This window comes from Diceros bicornis, chromosome 12, assembly GCF_020826845.1.
Source record: "Diceros bicornis minor isolate mBicDic1 chromosome 12, mDicBic1.mat.cur, whole genome shotgun sequence".
Lineage (NCBI taxonomy): Eukaryota > Metazoa > Chordata > Mammalia > Perissodactyla > Rhinocerotidae > Diceros > Diceros bicornis.
In genome coordinates, this window is record NC_080751.1 from 42,099,917 (window position 1) to 42,118,653 (window position 18,737).

Here is an 18,737-nt window from a genome sequence, read left to right on the forward strand (position 1 = left end):
GAGCTTGACTATGAACTCATTTCCTGAAGTGAGGACCACATTATATTTCTGTCGCATGCCTAGTGCCTACGTGAAGGCTGGGCATGTTGCAGGTACTCAAACATTTGTTGAATTGAACTGAGTTCAGAATGATTACTAGAACATAAAATGAGCATGTCATACTCAGTGCAGAGAAAAGTAGTTTCACTTTAGCATTTCTCGTCTTCTACTCCTTTATCAGACCTGCAGATTTTGTTGTTAAGAGGGTTTTGTTTTTGCAGTTTCTAGTAAGTGGTATAGCTATATTATATTAATAACTGCTATATTAATAACATTGCACTGGTGTTATTCTGACCATCCAAAGCTAAATGCCACCAATGCATTTTTTAATTTCTCAGCTGCATATCCTGTAAATTGAAATCATGACATATAACAATCTGAGTACAAGTGAAGTTTTGCCAGAAGTACAAATGTCAGTGACAACAGCAGCTTTAACGATCATGGTTGGGATTTAATGTATCAACCCATATTGATAAGCAATAATCTTGCTTCAGAAATAATTTTAAAAAGACGCAACAACATAAAAGGCAGGATATTAGCTCACATCAAATACTTCATAGTCTATAAAGACTCCATTTTCATAAATTAAAAAAAGATGACTGCTATAGAAAGCTATTTATGGACTTCTCAAATAGAAATTTCCCCATTTCAAAGAGATTATAAACTTAATTAAAGAGAGCAATTCCACAGATACAAAGACAAAAAGAAGTACATAATAGTGGATAAGATTATCTAGTATTTAAAATGCAAGTAAGATACTGCATATCATTAAGAGAAGCCAAAGATCAAAAACTCATAAAGCAAATTTCCAATTCTGCTTGGTACAGGTCATTTCCACATTAAAGGTCCGCATCAAATTCAGGCTCAACAATTAATAAGATAACTAGAAAAATATTGAAGGTCTAAAGAAGAGCAAGAAGCTTTAAAAAATCATAAATGTTTAGTGCAAATGGCTAGAAAAGCTGTCCATATTTTAAACTTGGAACTCAGAGACAGGTGAAGAGGATTTACAGCAAGAACTCAGGGCCCTCTGACCCTGAGGTCTTACAATTACTTCCTAGAACAAATCTCAATTTCTCCCTCTACAAGACTGGCCTTCATTCTATGTTGAGCAGATAAAAATTACTAAGTCACTGGCTTGCTAAATGAATACTTTTAAGGTACACCAGATTTCTAAAATAGATAAAATATTCCCACTCCAACCTTTTATTTTATTCACAATTTTCTACTTACAAAGTCTTGACGTATGTCATTGAAGTCTTTGCCATATTTTTCCAGTGCCTCTTCAAATAAACTAGCTTCAGAGGCCGACCATTCTTCCATTTCATCTCTGCATAAAACAGGTCCTCCAAGTGGTACTAAGACACTAATGGCACTGCTCAAATCATAGCTGTGTCTATATAATGTATCCATAGCATGAAACTAAGGAAAACAAATAAAGGGGAAAAGATCAGCCAGAAACACAAACATGCTAGATTTAAGAAGAGAAATATTAAAAATGCTTGATGCACTTAATTAAAATAATATACTTAAGAGGTAGTAATTTTTAAGTAACAAAATTAAGAAAAATTTAAACAGAAATCTTAATTATTTAAAATATCATTTATTGCTTTAAGAAAATGTTGATTTGTACCTTTTAAGGTATGTATTTTTAAAAACGCATCCATTTGTTATAGCAACCTAGCCATGAAGATCCAGAACTTCCAGGCACTAAATTGGGAACGTAGTAAGTTTCAACATTCTTTTGGTTAAAAATGCCAAAGTCACTTCAGCTATTTTACAAGGTTGGCACAGCCTGCTTTGACAAAGGAATAATAGATAATGTTTCAGTGAATGAGAAAAATATTCTCAGGCTGGACTAAGGGAATGATGTACTAAGAACAAGAGATGGAAAGAAAACAATGGAACTTGAGAATGATGGTAAGACAAATCAAAATTATACACCCATGTTAAACAAACAAAACAAAACAAAATTACATGTGCAAGTTAAAATAGTAACTTGGTTGAGATTCTGTAAGACCAAGAATAGATTACTAGGCTCACTTAGAACACCTAGGCTGGTAGGGGTTTCCTACATATTTCCAGGGAGAGTGATTATTTTTTTTTTTGCCAAGGAAGATTTGCCCTGAGCTAACATCTGTTCCCAATCTTCCTCTCTTTTTGCTTGAGGAAGATTAGCCTGAGTTAACATCCATGCCAGTCTTCCTCTATTTTGTATGTGGGTCACCGCCACAGCATGACTGACGAGTGCTGCAGGTCCGTGCCGGGATCCGAACCTGCGAACCGGGGCTGCTGAAGCAGAGCATGCTGAACTTAACCACTATGGCACAGGGCTGGCCCCAAGGGAGAGTGATTTGAAGAGTAATTTGAAAGGAGGAAAAATAGATTAGGATAATATACAGACAGTCCCCAACTTACAATGGTTTGACTTAACGATTTTTTGACTTTACAATGGTTCAAAAGCGAAACCCTACTTCCAATTTTGATCTTTTCCGGGGCTAGTGATATGCGGTAGGATAACCTCTCGTGCTGCTGGGCAGCAGCAGAGAGCAGCTCCCAGTCAGCCACGCGATCACAAGGGTAAACAACCAACACACTTACAACCATTCTGTACCCAGACAACCACTCTGTTTTTCACTTTCAGTATAGTATTCAATAAATTACATGATGTATTCAACACTTTATTATAGAATAGGCTTTGTGTTAGACGATTTTGCCCAACTGTAGGCTAATGTAAGTGCTCTGAGCACATTTAAGGTAGGTTAGGCTAAGCTATGATGTTCAGTAGGTTAGGTGTATTAAAAACATTTTCAACTTGTAACATTTTCAATTTACGATGGGTTTATTGGGAGGTAACCCCATCATAAGTTGAGTAAGAGCCATAATTGGCTTTTTGCAACAGTACCTGGGGTCTAGCTTATTTAAAAAGCATTTTCTTCCCATCAGAAGCAGTGAATAAACTAGGTTCTAATACTTTTAAGTTTTGAAATTTTTTTGATGGTTTTTCATTTATAAAACCATTATAAATTATAAAAATCATTATAAAAGAGCTTCATTTATAACATGTATGCACATTTGTATGTGTAGCAGGAAAACTGCAAAACAGGACGACCAGCTCTGTCTCTGGATAAGCATGTGGATGTGGGACAGATTTTGTTGGCAAGGTGATCCAATCTTTTGCCAAATGAGAACTAGTTCTGTTTAAATTTTCTAACATACGAAAGCCATCTTGCACCTTTAACACAAAGTATCTTCTGATATTTATTTAAAAATTCACAAATGTGGATAGCGTCATATCTACGTGACAACACATCTCTTAGAAATTTAGCTTATAAGTGAACCCTAAATAACTGGTAGGGGACAGTGGACAGCTCCCTACTGGTACAAGAGCATAAAACAAGCTCAAATATCAAATAACATCTATTAAAGAGAAAAAAATTATAAGCAAAAGTATGTATTAAAAATATATATTTAGGGGCCAGCCCAGTGGCGCAGCGGTTAAGTGCGTGCGCTCCGCATCGGTGGCCCGGTGTTCACAAGTTCGGATCCCAGACGCGCACTGACACACTGCTTGTCAAGCCATGCTGTGGCAGTGTCCCATATAAAGCAGAGGAAGATGGGCACGGATGTTAGCCCAGGGCCAATCTTCCTCAGCAAAAAGAGGAGGATTGGCATCGGATGTAGCTCAGGGCTAGTCTTCCTCACACACACAAAAAATATGTATATATACATAGAATATAAATTTGTTGACAGAGCTAAGGGAGGATGTAGGACATACAGACATAACTCTTTAACAAGGGTGACATCACACTCAAAATAAATCATTAGATTCCACAAAACAAAAGTAGTGATTTTATTATCAATTTCCTAGTTATAATCACAGCTAAGACCACTGACCATGTGTAGTCTTTTGCTGTACTGGTCACAATCGTGGAATAACTTCAACTTGCAAGCGAATTTTTTCTTCCCCTTCTGTAGCAGGTGTTACAAAAATGTTAAATTGATCTTTATTCTTTGCTTGTGCTCTGCAAACTTCAAAATCAAGCTCCACTCCTCTAGCTAACATTCTCACTTGACAGACTCAGCAGTTTAGCTGTGGTGTACACTGTTATACACTTTTACATCATCCAGGAAAGTAAATTATTGTTTCTGGATAAGTGATCTACGAAAATGAAAAGTAAGTTCAACAGCATTTAGGAATCCCTTCAATTAATAATAGATTTCCATAAAAAACTACTTTTAAAATTCCTAAATTTACAATGGATAACAAAACTAAAAAAGATTAAACTGTATTCAAAATCAATAATTACACAAATTAACTGTGCTGCTCAGATTTCTCAGGAGGTAGAAGCAATTTTTATAATTAACAAGTGCTCTGAAACCAAAAGTCACGGAATTAAATGAGTTTTTCTCAGCTGATATTACACCAACCACTCAAGGCATGAATCGACTTGCAGTCTTTTTGTTTATGCTAGATAAATGAAAATGCTTTTCTTACAGTCACTTTTAAAAATTATGATGGGCTATTATCTAATAAGGCTTCAAAGAACCAAAGTAATATCTTAGCCTTTGTAAGTGATTATGACTGAAATTTCAAGTGATTAAAGGTTCTGTTCCTTACAGAGTGTGTTTATGTTACTGAACACTGAGGTAAGCATTTGTTTTTGGAAGACTAGCTCCTGTGTTGTGCCACAAATCACATGGAAAGAATGAATCAGACTTACAGCTGACCAGGAGACATGAAACTTCCAAAACCCACTATACCACAGCTCAGAGGCGAGTGTAGTAATGTGTATGAAATAAACATCCCATCAGGCACGTGCGCTTCAGAATTCCTAGGGAATAATTCTGTTGAAATCGATGACTAACTTCACAAAGGAAACCAGAGGATCACATTATTTGCTAGGAGTCCACATTAACTCCATCTATCTGACACACATAGAAGTTCCTTTTGAACAGACTTTTACCTAGTCTAATCCTATCCTAAAAAGCTGTAAGACACAGAATAGACTTTCTATAACAGCAAAGACAACATCCAGTAATGACTCACAAAAATAAGCCAAGAAAAGACATAAGAGTTTGACATATAACCAACGACTATGGTTTAACAGTAAGATAAAAACTTGAAGAGCTAGACATATAAGAGAACACACTGGCTGATTCCACTTACATAAACGTTGAGAAAAGTAACAATTGATGGTGAGAGAAGCCAGTACAGTGATTACCTCGGAAGGGGGGATCACTGACTGAGGAAGGGCATGAGGGAACCTTTTGGGATTCGGGTAATGTTCTTTATCTAGCTCTGGGTGGCGGTTACATGGGTGTATAGTCATGCGTTGCTTAATGATGGGGATACGTTCTGAGAAATGCATTGTTAGGTGAATTCATCGTTACGCGAACATCATAGAGTGTACTTACACAAACCTAGATGGTATAGCCTACTACACACCTAGGCTACATGGTGCTAATCTTATGGGACCACTGTCGTACATGCAGTCCACCGTTGACCAAACTGTCATCATATGGCGCATAACTGTATACATATGTAAAAATTTATAACTGTGCACCTAAGTGTAGGGTACTTAATATACTTGACTGCATGCATACGTCAATTTGTAATAAGATAAAGAATTTAAAAACTAAACATAAAAAAACTGAAAGTTTTCCCTACAGATAAATACTTTGCAAAGATACCATCTTTTCAATAGAGATACAGATACACACGAAAAGATCCATTCAAATCTAAATTTTAAAAATCATAAGAACTCAGCACAAGCTGTCCTCTCTGCCAAATAGCAGTGAAGGTGTTGTCACATTTCATCTCATTCATAACAGATGGAGATGACAAACAGAAGTATTTTAGGAGAAAGACTGACACTGAAATCTTGGCAGTGGAATTCTCATCTTTTGTTCATTAAGCAGAATCACACCACGGTAGACTGGATTATTGTTAGGCAAATATTCGCTCCCTCCCCCAGACCTGAATAGGAGGGTATTCTTCCACTCCATTGATATTGGGCCTGGCCACGTGACTTGACTGGCCAACAGGATGTTAAGATATGTGACTTAAAAGAAACTTAACATGTGTTTGTGCATTTGGACTTGCCCTCTTGTGCTACTGACTTTTGTCAACAGAGGATGAGAGATACATGGAGGAGATCTGGACCCCATCTGAGGCTTGGCACCTAAATCAACTCAGTTTAGTTCAGCAGAATCCAACACAATCTGCAGGGGAGTGTACAAGAAATTATGCTTGCTGTTGTAAGTCACTGAAATTCTGGGCAGTGTAATGGATACTGTGTTTTTCCCCTTTGAGAATAAAGAACTTATTCATCCAGGGCTAGAAATGCTGTGAGCAGACAGCCCCCAGCTAGGGGTCCTCTTTGGAATGATCTCAATTTAAGAAAGATTCATCGCCAAAGGTCATGTCCTCTTCCTGGGCAGCCTGCATCTAATGATGCAGGAGTATAAAGGCCCAGCCTTTCACCCTGATTTGAGACAACTCTTCAGAGTTAGAGTCCTTCATTCAGAGTGCACCATGGCCCCTCTTTTCCCTCTGTTCAATTCTGCCTCCTTCCCCTCTCTTCCACAGGTGCTGATCCCAAGGGTAGTCCCTAATAAATTCCCTGCATGCAAATCTCCATCTCAGAGTCTGTTTCCCAAGAACTCAACTTGTAACATATAGCATTAATTTGACAACAGGTAATTGTTATGCATATATATTTAATACTAACTATTGATTTGCTCAGTTAAAATTTTACAGAAAATGTATACCTCCAGCACAAATTACAGCATTCAGAACATCAAATCTATTTAAAAATTAATGAGCATTAATGAGCATATGGTTTTCTCCAAGCAGAAGGTGAATATAAACTCTCATGAATAAACCCCAAACCATGATTAAGGCAAATTTTTTTATATATAAAAGAGAAGTATGCCATCCACTCTCAGTTTTTGCTTCAATGCATAGTCTCAAAACAAGCCATGTTCTTATGTGTCCTCATACCTTTTGATTATTATCACAAGAAAGCTGCAAGAGCGGCACACGCCATGGTAACCCCATAGTCACAAATGTCATTTCCAAACTTCCCATGAGCAGAACTATGGGTTCTTCCCCTGGCTATGATTCTAGACATAAACCAGACAAATAGATAACACAACTGTGAACACACTGGAGGATAACAACGCAGGCAAGGAGAGGCTAAGGTAATTCAGGAAGAGGAAGCAAGAGGGGTGAGTTCCACACCTACCCAGCTTGTACCTTGAGGGCATTTTCTAGACTGCTACTAGGGAGAACAGATCCAAACAGAAAGTTTCCTTTTTACTAAGCTGAGGTGAAAGGGGGCAAGACCTGGGGAGCAAAACCCTAGGGAGGACTGTATTCTGGGCCCTAAAGGAAATCAAGACTATTAAAAGAACTGGTAATATAGGTGTTCTCTAACTACAATCCCCAAGGCAATTGAGATAAATTATAAACCTCATTTCCTTGGAAATTAATTCACAATCAAATACAAAATTGTCAAATAAATTAGTAAATACTCAGAACCAAATGATAATGAAAATACTACATATCAGAATATATGAGATACAGCCTAGGTGGTAATCAAAGGGACATTTACAATCTTAAATATTGACAATGGATAAGTAGATAAAATTAATGGGCTAAAACTTGGGCTTAAAGAGCTGGAATAGGAATATCAGAGTAAACCCAAAGAAAAGTAAAAGGAAGAAAATAATAAAGAGCAAAAACAAATTAAATAGAAAACAAACATATAATAAAGAAAATCAACTAAACTAAAATCTCATTCTTTTAGACAATAAAAGAGAAATCTCTGGTAAAATTATCAAGAAAAAAATGGGAAATGACATATATAGAGTAACAAAAATGAAAAGCTATTTATAACTATAAACATAGCAAATTTTTCTAATTAAAAAATACTATGAAAAATTATGTTTATAAATTTGAAAATTTAGGGAAAAATGGAAAATCTCCTGGACTGACGTTAACTGACCAAAATGGATATAGGTAGAATAAAAATTTATTCTAATTATAAATCAGATTATAACCACAACCCAAACTGAGGGACATTCTACAAAATAAAAGGCCCGTATGCTTCAAAAAAATGCCACGGTCATAAAAGACAGAATGAGGAACTGTTCAGTATTGAAGGAAATTAAAGAGATATGACACCTAAATGTAATAAGTGATTCTCAAGTAGATTTTGGACCAGGAAAAATATTTTTTCTTTTGTTATAAAGGACATTACTGGGACAGCTAGCAAATCTGACTAAAGCCTTCAGATTAGATAACAGCACTACAGCAAGGCTCATTTCTTGAATCTGACAATTGTACCGTGGTTACATAGGAGAATATCCTTGTTCTTTTAGGAAATTCCTCTCCAAATATTTAGCAATAAAGGGACATCCACCCTGAAACTTACTCTCAAACTATTCAGAAATAATAATAATACTATGTATATATAGAGAGAATGACAAAGGAAATGTGGTAAATGTTAGCATGTGGGGAATCTGGGTGAAGGAAATACAAGAAGTCTTAGTACTATTTTTGTATTATCTCAAGATACAAAGATAAGTTTCAAGAATGTATAACCACAAGCCTTCATTAACTCATACTTGTAATCCAAATCTCTTCACCAGTAACCCCAGACAAAGAAGTTAGAACAATTTTCATTCTATTTCTCCATAGCTCAAATCTACAGTGCTTTCTGATGCTTCTTACATTAGTGTCAAATTCATGGGAGAAAAAGTAAAGGGCAATACAAAAAATAATAATAATTTAAGCTTAAATTTAAAAGAAAGAGATGGATAAATAGACCTTAACACATGCAAGCAATTCTCCTAGGACAGTCTGCAGTGTCTCTAAGCTCATTTAATATCATTTTAAAATCCTTATCTGCAATAGATCATCAGACAAAAAGAAGTGTGCCTAATGTAGAATATTATTGCCTTAATAATGTATTTAGAAGAAAGAAAAACACCACGTTTCACATTTTTTTTTTACTGCAGTGGTAGCCCATTAGTTCTAATTCTAATTTTATAGCCTCGGAAACATGGATAGTACTCAAAAGTTTTAGCAAATTGAGTTTTAAAAAATTATGTGCATTCTCATTTAATCAATTTTATATTCATTTTGAAGACTAGATTTCTGATGTAAGTTGATGCCTAAAATGTTAATCAAAAGATTTATATATTCTGCTGAGTACAGTTTCCTTAAATGATGTAATAACTGTGATTTCTAAACTATCCTCAAATTCCCAGTACAGTCATGCACCTCATAATGACATTTTGGTCAACGATGGACCACATATATGACGGGGATCCCTTAAGATTAGTACCATATAGTCTGGTGTGTAGTAGGCTATACCATCTCAGTTTGTTGTAAGTACACTCTATGATATTCACACAATGATGAAATCGCCTGACGACACAGTTAAGCGACGCATGACTGTACCCTCAAGACCCTAAATGAAATGTGTGATTTGAACAGACTCACAAGAAAATAAAGTGCATGATCAATGGCTAGCATTTTTACAGAGAGTTAATATCTCTTTTATAAAGAGTTAAGAATAAAATTATTGTTGGTTAAATCAACTTTCTCTTACCAGGAAAATAAGCTAATCATTTTTTCTAAGTTTTTCTTGGTGGGAAAATTTATACCGTAAAAATTATAGCTTGTTTTAAGGGGAAGATCTTTAAATTGTACAATGACTTCCTTGTAGCAATTATATTAAAATGTATAGTTAATCATAGCCTAATGACCATATTCAAACTTGATAATCTACTACAATGACAGTAACTACGGCATGACAAAACCTCTTTTAGACAATGAATAATGCTATAAAATCAGAGCAAAGTAAATGAGACTCAACAAAGATTGGGGGAAATGCACCTTTGTTATCATCACCATCTCAACAATAACAACTTATTGAGCTCTTACACTGTGCTAGACACTGTTCTAAATGATTTATAAGTATTATCTCCTTTAATCCTCAAGTTGATGCCACATGGTAACTCAGACACAGGCTTTCTGGAGGCTGGAAGGAGGGTGCCAGAGATCTGGTTGAGGACACTGAGGCATTGCCTGCTTTCTCTCCTGGGGAGGACAGGGCCTCCAGAGCTAGAAGGGCCCAATGTTTCTGAACATTACAATAAATGAAGGTGCAAAGACTACTGAATGTAATTTCTTCTGGAATGTTGATGGAAGCTCAAAAAGACTTGTGATATAGCAATAAATCAGTTGTCTTCCACCTAACCTGGGGAGCTGCCATCACAGAGAGCTCTATGCCCCTCAGAGAACCCAGGAAAGATAACCCTGAGGCATGTTCTGGGGAGCCACTGCAGTTCCATCAAGTTCTATATGCTTGGATACATGTATCAGCAACTTATAGAGGTACATCTGTATACCCTCTTCTTGTCAATCCATAACCCCCTGAAGCAGGACAGATAAGTTTTATTATTATTCCCACTGCAGATGAGGAAACAGACACAGGGAGGTTAAGTAACTTAGATAAGGCTATACAGATCATAAACTACAGATCCAAGGGGAAAAAAACATAGAATCATAAAAGTTATCTACTTGTACACCCATGTTCACAGCAAGATTATTCATAACAGCCAAAAGGTACAAGAAACCCACATTTCTAGTACAGATGAACAGATAAACAAAATGTGGTATGCAATGGAATATCATTCAGCCTTAAAAAGGAAGAAAAAGCCGACACATGCTATAACATGGATGAACCTTGAAGATAAGTGAAACAAGCAAGTCACAAAATGGCAAATGTGGTTCCACTTATATGAGGTACCTAGAGTAGTCAAATTTATTATAGAGATAGAAAGTACAATGGTGTTTGTCATGGGCTGGGGAATGAGGAGGCATTATTTAATGAGGAGAGTTTCAGTTGGAGAAGACGAAAAAGTTTTGGAGATGGATGGGTGTGATGGTTGCACAACAACGTGAACACTTAATGCCAGAGAATAGCACACTTAAAAATGGTTAAGATGGTGGGGGGCTGGCCAGGGGGGCGTAGCAGTTAAGCTGTGCACTCCGCTTCGGCAGCCCGGGGTTCACAGGTTTGGATCCCGGGCACGGACCAACGCACCACTTATCAAGCCATGCTGTGGCAGCATCTCATATAAAGTAGAGGAAGATGGGCATGGATATCAGCCCAGGGTCAATCTTTCTTAGCAAAAAAAGAGGAGGACTTGCAACAGATGTTAGTTCAGAGCTAATCTTCCTCAAAAAGAAAAAAAAAAGGGGGTTAAGATGGCAAACTTTATGTTGTATATATTTTATCACAATTTTTAAACAAGTGTATCCAATGTCTAAATCTTTCTATTGCTATAATTCTTGATCTTCAGATTGTATGTGTACAGCTCTGTGATACAATGAAATTAGAGTTCAAGTATACATCACTCTTAGTGACGAGATGCACTCAGTAAAATATCTATTAAAATGCAAAAACAATGGAATAGAAATAATATACTCCAGTGACCTATTTTAATAAGAACCTATGTTCCAGAAATAGAAATTAATTTATTCATTCTTGAATATTTACTAAACACCTACTATACGTGCCAGGCGCTATGTTTGGTGCTGGGGATTCAACAGTGAGGAAAAATAGATACACAGTCACTATACTAACGGAGGTTACAAGCTGATAAATGGGGAATAGGAAAGAAGAGAGACATTAATCAGATAATCACAAAAATGAGTTAGTTACAGACAACTAACACAGAGGAACATGGTTGGTTCTCTACATGAGCATATCACAAAGTAACCTGCCCTAGAGTGATGGATTAGACAAGATTTGAAAAAAGACTAAGAGTTAACTAGGTGGGGCTGTGAGAGCATCCAGGCAAAGGGAAGTGAATGTGCAAAGGTCCTGTGGCAGGAGGCAGACCGTGGAACCAAAGGAAGGATATAGCCTGGCTGGAGCCCAGAGGACACAGAGGAGTGTGTGTGGGGAAGGGACTGGAGAGAGAGGCCAGCCAAAACCTCATAGTCTTGTTGACTGTTTTAAAGATCTGGGTTTTTACCCTAAATGCAATTAAAAGCCACTAAAAGGATATAAGAGACAGAAAAATCAGTTGCATTTTAAAAAGATCAGATAATACAGGAATTAGAGATATTCCAGGATACAATTTCCTCCCTACTAAATCAACACAGCCTGACCTTTCTCAGAATCAGACTTAACATTAGGAAATCTAAGTTTCTAGTCTTGCATAAGTTATTTCACCATCATCTCTAATATAGTCTATCCTAGAAGATTTCTAAGGCCCCAAAGAACTCAGACAGCTCTTTTTCTCAGATCCTACTGTTCAACCTGCTTTAGTCCTCAGAGTCCAGGCAGAAGACAAATCCTGTACCTATACAATTACCTGTTCTCTGAGACTGAGGCTTTGCTCCAGCACAGCTCCCTAACAGAGCACATGGCACTCCACCCCTCCAGTCACAAGGCTGCAGACCACAAGCAAGTAACAGGCGAAACATCCACCAACTGCTATTTACTAACCACCTCAGGGATTACTTTGCTCTAAGGAATTTTGTTTCCACCGAGCGAGGAAGGGAAGATCAGTGTAGGTATTGTTGTAAACTGATTTTTTTTTTTTGCATATTGTACAAAGTACAGTTTACATTTTAACGAAACAAGGGTAAAATCTATAAAGGCTCTGTGGCATTGATGTTTTAACAATTATAAATCTTATTACATATCTTAGACTAGTGGTGTCTGAAATTCACAGTCCAGCTATGTGCGTAACAGATCTCAAAATGAGGAAGTTAGATCTAGCGATCTGCAGGCAGCTTAATTAGCTGCTCCTAAAATATTACTGGTGATTTGACAAGTGGCATACATTGTCTTGGATAAATGGATGTGTCAGATTAGGGATGCCAATTAAGCAGTCCTCACAGGAAGAGCCACAAAGAAAATCACCTAGGATGGGCTACGAGGTTCTGGCAGTTCCACAAGCCTGCCCTCTCTGCAGTGGGAGGTCTTCAGATCCACGCTCTGGTCACCTGATGGAGAAAAGTGCTAACCTGATCTGTACAGGCCTGTAAACACCGAAAGAAAAATAAGAACTTGACTCTCCAAATTCAACTGAACGATGAATCCATTGTCATTTAATGGCACAAAACAGCTTATCAGCCTTTCATACGTTACTTTTAGAAAACAATCTGCAAAATTCATATTATCAACATATTAATTATCAATTTTAACCACTCCCACTCATTTTTATAGAAATGCCTCAGGATCTTATACATTAACACCAAAGCAGAAGGCATGATACCACTGGGTAAACAGGATTAAAGGCATAGGTCACGGCATCTGAAATAACAAGGGCATTGATTTCTTCCTGCTTTCACTGCTTCTGAAAGATGTCAGTTTTATGGCACTGAAAATAATATAACCCCAACACAAGAACAACATAAAGAGTCTTATATAGTAGTTGGAGCAGGAAACCAAGACATTTAAATGTTGCAAACAAAAGAAGGATCTTCAGTGCCGCCTAATCCAAGACAGGCAACAATGATATTTAAACCCAAGCCATTTTAACGAGAATGCAACAGAAGAGGTGATCCAGTAGACAGAATTTCTCAGTAGGAGTTAAGAACAGATCCAAATCCTGTCTCTGAAACCAGCTGTTCAAACATGACAAAACACAATTTCCAGAGCCTCTGAGTATACTTCTGCTTAAAAAAATAACAATTATAATAATAAGTAATTTAATAGATGTACTACAACAGTGACCTCCAAATTGCTAAGTACTACAGGAAACAAAACAGAAGAGATGAAAACACTGGAGGGTGTGCGAGTGCTTGCCTAGAAGGAGCATACTAGGCAAGTATTGCAAAAGATACACACAATATGATATTTAAACTAAATAAGGTATATAGGTTGTGTCCTCTTTAAAATGTTTCTTTTATAAATGGCTTTCACTGACAGAAACAAATACTGAATCTTGAAAACTCTGCTCTCTTCCAAAGGAAATTCATCCGCTGTCCCACCAGTCACCAGCAGCGGGAAGCAGAGAGTTGCTGCAGCTGTGAACCAAGAGCCCACATACCTGCCCTTCACCTGTCACACTAATCTTTAGGCAAATCAGCCCCAATTGTCACAGAGCTCTGTACTATCTCAAGAACAAGCTTTCCACTCTCGCTCCTCAGACAGGGTAGAGGCAATTTGCTGGACTATGACAGGAACAGCATTCCCAGTTGTAATCTGGGAAGCATTATCTCATAAGAATAGTGCTAAACCACAAGAGACCGGATATGTAAATAACAGCATGTATATCTATACAAGGCAAGATCATGCAACATGAGAAAAAAAACTGTCCAGGTTCTGATAATGATATGAAAAAGTGTTTATGTTATATTGTCAGGGAAAACAATAGGGGGTAGCAAAGTACAAAACTGGTTTAGATGACTTCAACTATACATTAAAAAGAAAGTTCACAAGGGACTTGTCATATAGCTACCAAAATTTATTATAACGTGGTGCTTGCACAGAGACAAAGAGATCAACAAAACAGAAGAGAACAGATTAAGAATCCAGAAGCAGACCGAAGCATATAGAGGACCTTGAAATAAAATACAGAAATAAGATAGAGGGGGCATTACAAAATCATGAGGAAACAACAGATTGAATAAAAGGTGTTGGGATGCTTTATTTTCCATATGGAGAAAAACAAAATTAGACCCCTACCTCACTCCATTCTTAAAAATAAATTCCAGATATACTTAGTCTTAAATATGAATAAAGCTTTAAAACTATTAGAAAAAATAGAATCTAAAGTACAAAGAAAGAAAAACCTGAAGAGCCAATAAACATATGAAACCATGCCTCATTAAGTAATCAAGGAAAAACAAATTAAAATGAGACAGCATCAGCTTAGTAAAACTTTTAGTCTGAAAATATCAAGTGTGGAAGACAATGTAGGGAAACGGATGAAGAAAGGAGAATACTCATTATCTGCTTGTGGGATTATAAATTTCTACCGTGCTGTGCATAATAATTTGGCTGCATGTGGTCAAATTCAAAATGAGCACTGCCTTATGAATCACTATGATAACTATTCCAATTCTAGTTATTACCTAGAAAGCTTACACACATGCTCACAAAGGACACGCACTGGATTTTCAATGCATTATTGGTAATAGCAAAAGAAAAAGATGTTTAAAGCACTCCAGATGTTCTATGAAACAATGCTACAAATACTACCAAAGTAGTTAAAATGAGTGAAGTAGGTATGTATTTATGAACATGCCTAGATCTCAATAATAGGCAAATGGCGAAATGTTACAGAGTAAATTTAAACACATGCAAAACAATGCTTACGTTGTTTTTGGCTACACAAATACATAGTAAAACTATAAAAACACAGACTAGACACATTGCAGATTTGCTATAGCAGCTGCCTAGCGACAAGAGGGGGCGGGAATGCGGGTCAGAGGTACAGATGGATGATGGGGAATAGGACTACAGACTTCAACATGAATATAATGGTTGAAAAGTTTTCAATATAAAGAACTAAAATATTAACGTTTGCTTTAGATGGCTTTATGTGGCGTTTTATTACATTGACCTCTGTACTATTCTGTAATTTGCTACTATTATTGTTTATAATGCAAAGAAAGTGGCTGAAAGGAAACATAACAAAATGGTAAGAAAATTCTACTCTAGGTAAGAAGAACAAAACTTTTTTTGGCTGCTGCTGTACTTATTTTCCATAATAAGCACACAGTACTTTTAGAACTTGAAAAAATTTTTCCAAAAGGAAAAAATATACAGGTGGATCATTAGATTTCATGTAGTTCTGGGTCACATAAATATTACTGACAGGATTTTGAAGGTTTTTACAAATGTGACATCTGTACTCCTGCTTCTTCAGTAAAGTACTCTACAAGTTCTCAACAAAATACAAACCTATTTTGAAACCCCTAAACTTTTATATAAAACATTAATGTACCAATGGAGAGAACAAACTTGCTTCTATAAACAACATTCTAGTCTTTAAGAAATGATAAAAAACGGGGTTCTATAATGGCTATAGACTATTAATGCTTTCATCATTATCTATAATTGTGCAAAAATACAAGAAAGCATTGTAAGAGACAAATTTGGTGTGCATTCTAGTATGAGTTTTTACATTATCGCAATGAATATTTTGTGGAAAACATTTCAAATTGGAATATAATGAGAAAGTAATAAAACCTATCACTGTATCCCATCAGAAAATAAAATTGAAACTTTTATTACATGTAATGAATATCAGTCAAATAACCTAACCTCACTAAACCTCAGTTTTCTCATCTGTAAAATTAGCATCCTACCATGCCTATCTCAAAGGATTGTGGCAATCAAATATAGTAAGTAACTTCAACCGACAAAAACCTGCAGGTCTACTTTGCTGAGGGTACAGGGAAAGAAGCAAGTGCCAAGCCCAGCGCCCAGCCACAGCAGGCGTTAGTGGTATAATTAAACCGAATATAGGAAAGCTTCATTTGATCACCAACAGAAAAAACGAAATAGTCTTAGAAGATAGCAACCATAATATAATGAAATAATGTAGGAAAACAGAACCTCTTTGTAATGAACAGACACAAAAACTTTAAATATTGATACTGAATAACAACATGACAAGTGAATAACCCCTACCTATAGCAATGGTTTCAAGAGATGGTCACTTTCACTGAAAAAAATTGTAAAGTACTATGTACAATCTACAACTATTTAAGTACATAGATGGAATACAGTGAACACTGATGAGTCAGAATGTTGAACTGTTTTCCCCAAAGTATTTTTCACCATTTAGTACCTACTCCGTGAACAGTCATTCCTACTTAGCTCACAAACACAAAAGGTGACTTAGGATTGAGACACCCCAGTTAACTAACCAGCCAAGCCAAATCAACACACTAGTCAGCAGGGCTAAGAGCCAGAAAGCCCTCATATCTTCAACATTGCTATATTAGCTTTAAAATTAAACAAGTAGCAGAAGAAATAATAACCCCAGAATTTCAAAAAGCATCTTACCAGGGTGATGTCTCGAGAAGCTGCAGCTGCGCTCATGTGCAAACTAGGCTGCCTTACAGAACTGCTGCAATCAAGGGCTCGAGCAAATGTCCCGACAGCACTGAATGAACCACAAAAACAGTGAGGAAAAATGAAAGCTCTGTTCTTTTCTCATACTTAAAAAAACACATTTGGGTAATGAATGAAAAATTGTACAAATCAAACAAGTTCTTGGATATTTGAAGATCAAATATCAAATTAAAAGTATTTTCTGTAAGATTTAAGAATTGACAAGCCAATTCACTATTATGAGTTATTATAATTAAATTAAGAAAAAACAGCTTGTGTGGCATAAAGAAGGGAAAGATCTATTATGAAACGCCATGGAGTAAACAACTGGGTATTCAAATGTGCTCAAAAAGGAGAAGTAAACTAGCTGCAGAGTTTGACTACTACTGCAAAGCAAGTTCTGACCATTATTTTAGTCCAAATTGTGAAATCCCAATAACATCTTTTCCTTGAAAAGAGATATCATCAACTGTAGCTCCTTGAAAAGAGATATCATCAACCGTAGCAACCTCTTCCTACAAGGACTCAATATATTAACAGATTTCCATTAAAAAAACAAAACAATTACCACAACAGTGATTTTCAATTAATGATTTAGAAGGTCTTCTCGTATGCAAAGAACCCTAACCTCAAGAGACAAAGCATGAAACAAAGATAAGACTCGTTCCTTGTTATATTTTAAACATGTTAGCTGAGGAAAACAATTTTTAAATGTTTTAATTAAAGTATAACAGGTGTGCAGAAAAGAACACACTGTACAGCTATTTAGTTAGCACAACGCAAATGCACCCATGTTGCCAACATCCAGGTCAAGAAACAGGACGTGACAGCACCCCAAATGACTCCCCACGTTCCTTCCCAATCACTGCTCCCTCCTTCTTCCCAGAGAGAAACACCATCCTGGATTCTAACACTATAGGTTAATTTTGCTCATTTGAGAACTTAAATACAATCATACACTATGTACTCTTTTCACGTCCAGCTTCTTTTGTTCAAAATTATGTTTGTGGATTCACCCATGCTGCTGGCTGTAGCTATGTTTTCATTTTCCTTGCTATGGAGCATCCCTTTGTATGATGCCACCCCCACTCTATTGTTGATGGGTATTTGTTTCCAGTTTGGGGCTACTATGAATACTGCCATTAATGCCATCTGTGTACATATCTTCTGGCGCACAGGTGGATGCATGCATTTCTACTGGACATATATTTAGGAGTGAAACTTAAAGTATGTGTATGTTAGATGACAGCGAACTTTCCAAAGCAGCTGTACCAACTTATGTTCCCACCAGCAGGATATGAGAATGCTGGCTACTGCTCCATCTCTTCACCAATGCTTGGCACTGTCAGTTTTTTTTATATTTTAACCATTCTGGTGGGATGTATAGCGGTATTCAATTGTGGTCCTAATTTGTATTTAAAAGATTTTTTTTAAAACAAATATTGAAAAAGACACTAGGTAGATCCCCTTGGTGCCTCTCACGCTGGCTTCAAGGAAAAAGGACACACATGGCCCTTGGCAATCAGGAAAAGGAAAAAACAGAATGGAAATCAAATCTGAAACTGCAATGTCTACTAACTAACCCAAAATCTG

General features: G+C 36.6%; 1 protein-coding gene across 5 annotated transcripts in view; it reads right to left on the reverse strand.

Moving 5' to 3' along the window:
- Positions 1 to 18,737, reverse strand: part of MTA3 (metastasis associated 1 family member 3) — a 143,316-nt gene that overhangs the window by 41,317 nt on the left and 83,262 nt on the right. For 4 of the 5 annotated variants that reach the window (XM_058551351.1, XM_058551350.1, XM_058551349.1 and 1 more), the window contains exons 8-9: positions 17,097 to 17,196; positions 1,273 to 1,461 (exon numbers count right to left, since the gene is read on the reverse strand). In XM_058551351.1, coding sequence (XP_058407334.1) covers positions 1,273 to 1,461; positions 17,097 to 17,196 — 289 coding nt within the window. The remainder of the gene's footprint in view (positions 1 to 1,272; positions 1,462 to 17,096; positions 17,197 to 18,737) is intronic. The other variant, XM_058551352.1, reaches the window with a different exon arrangement.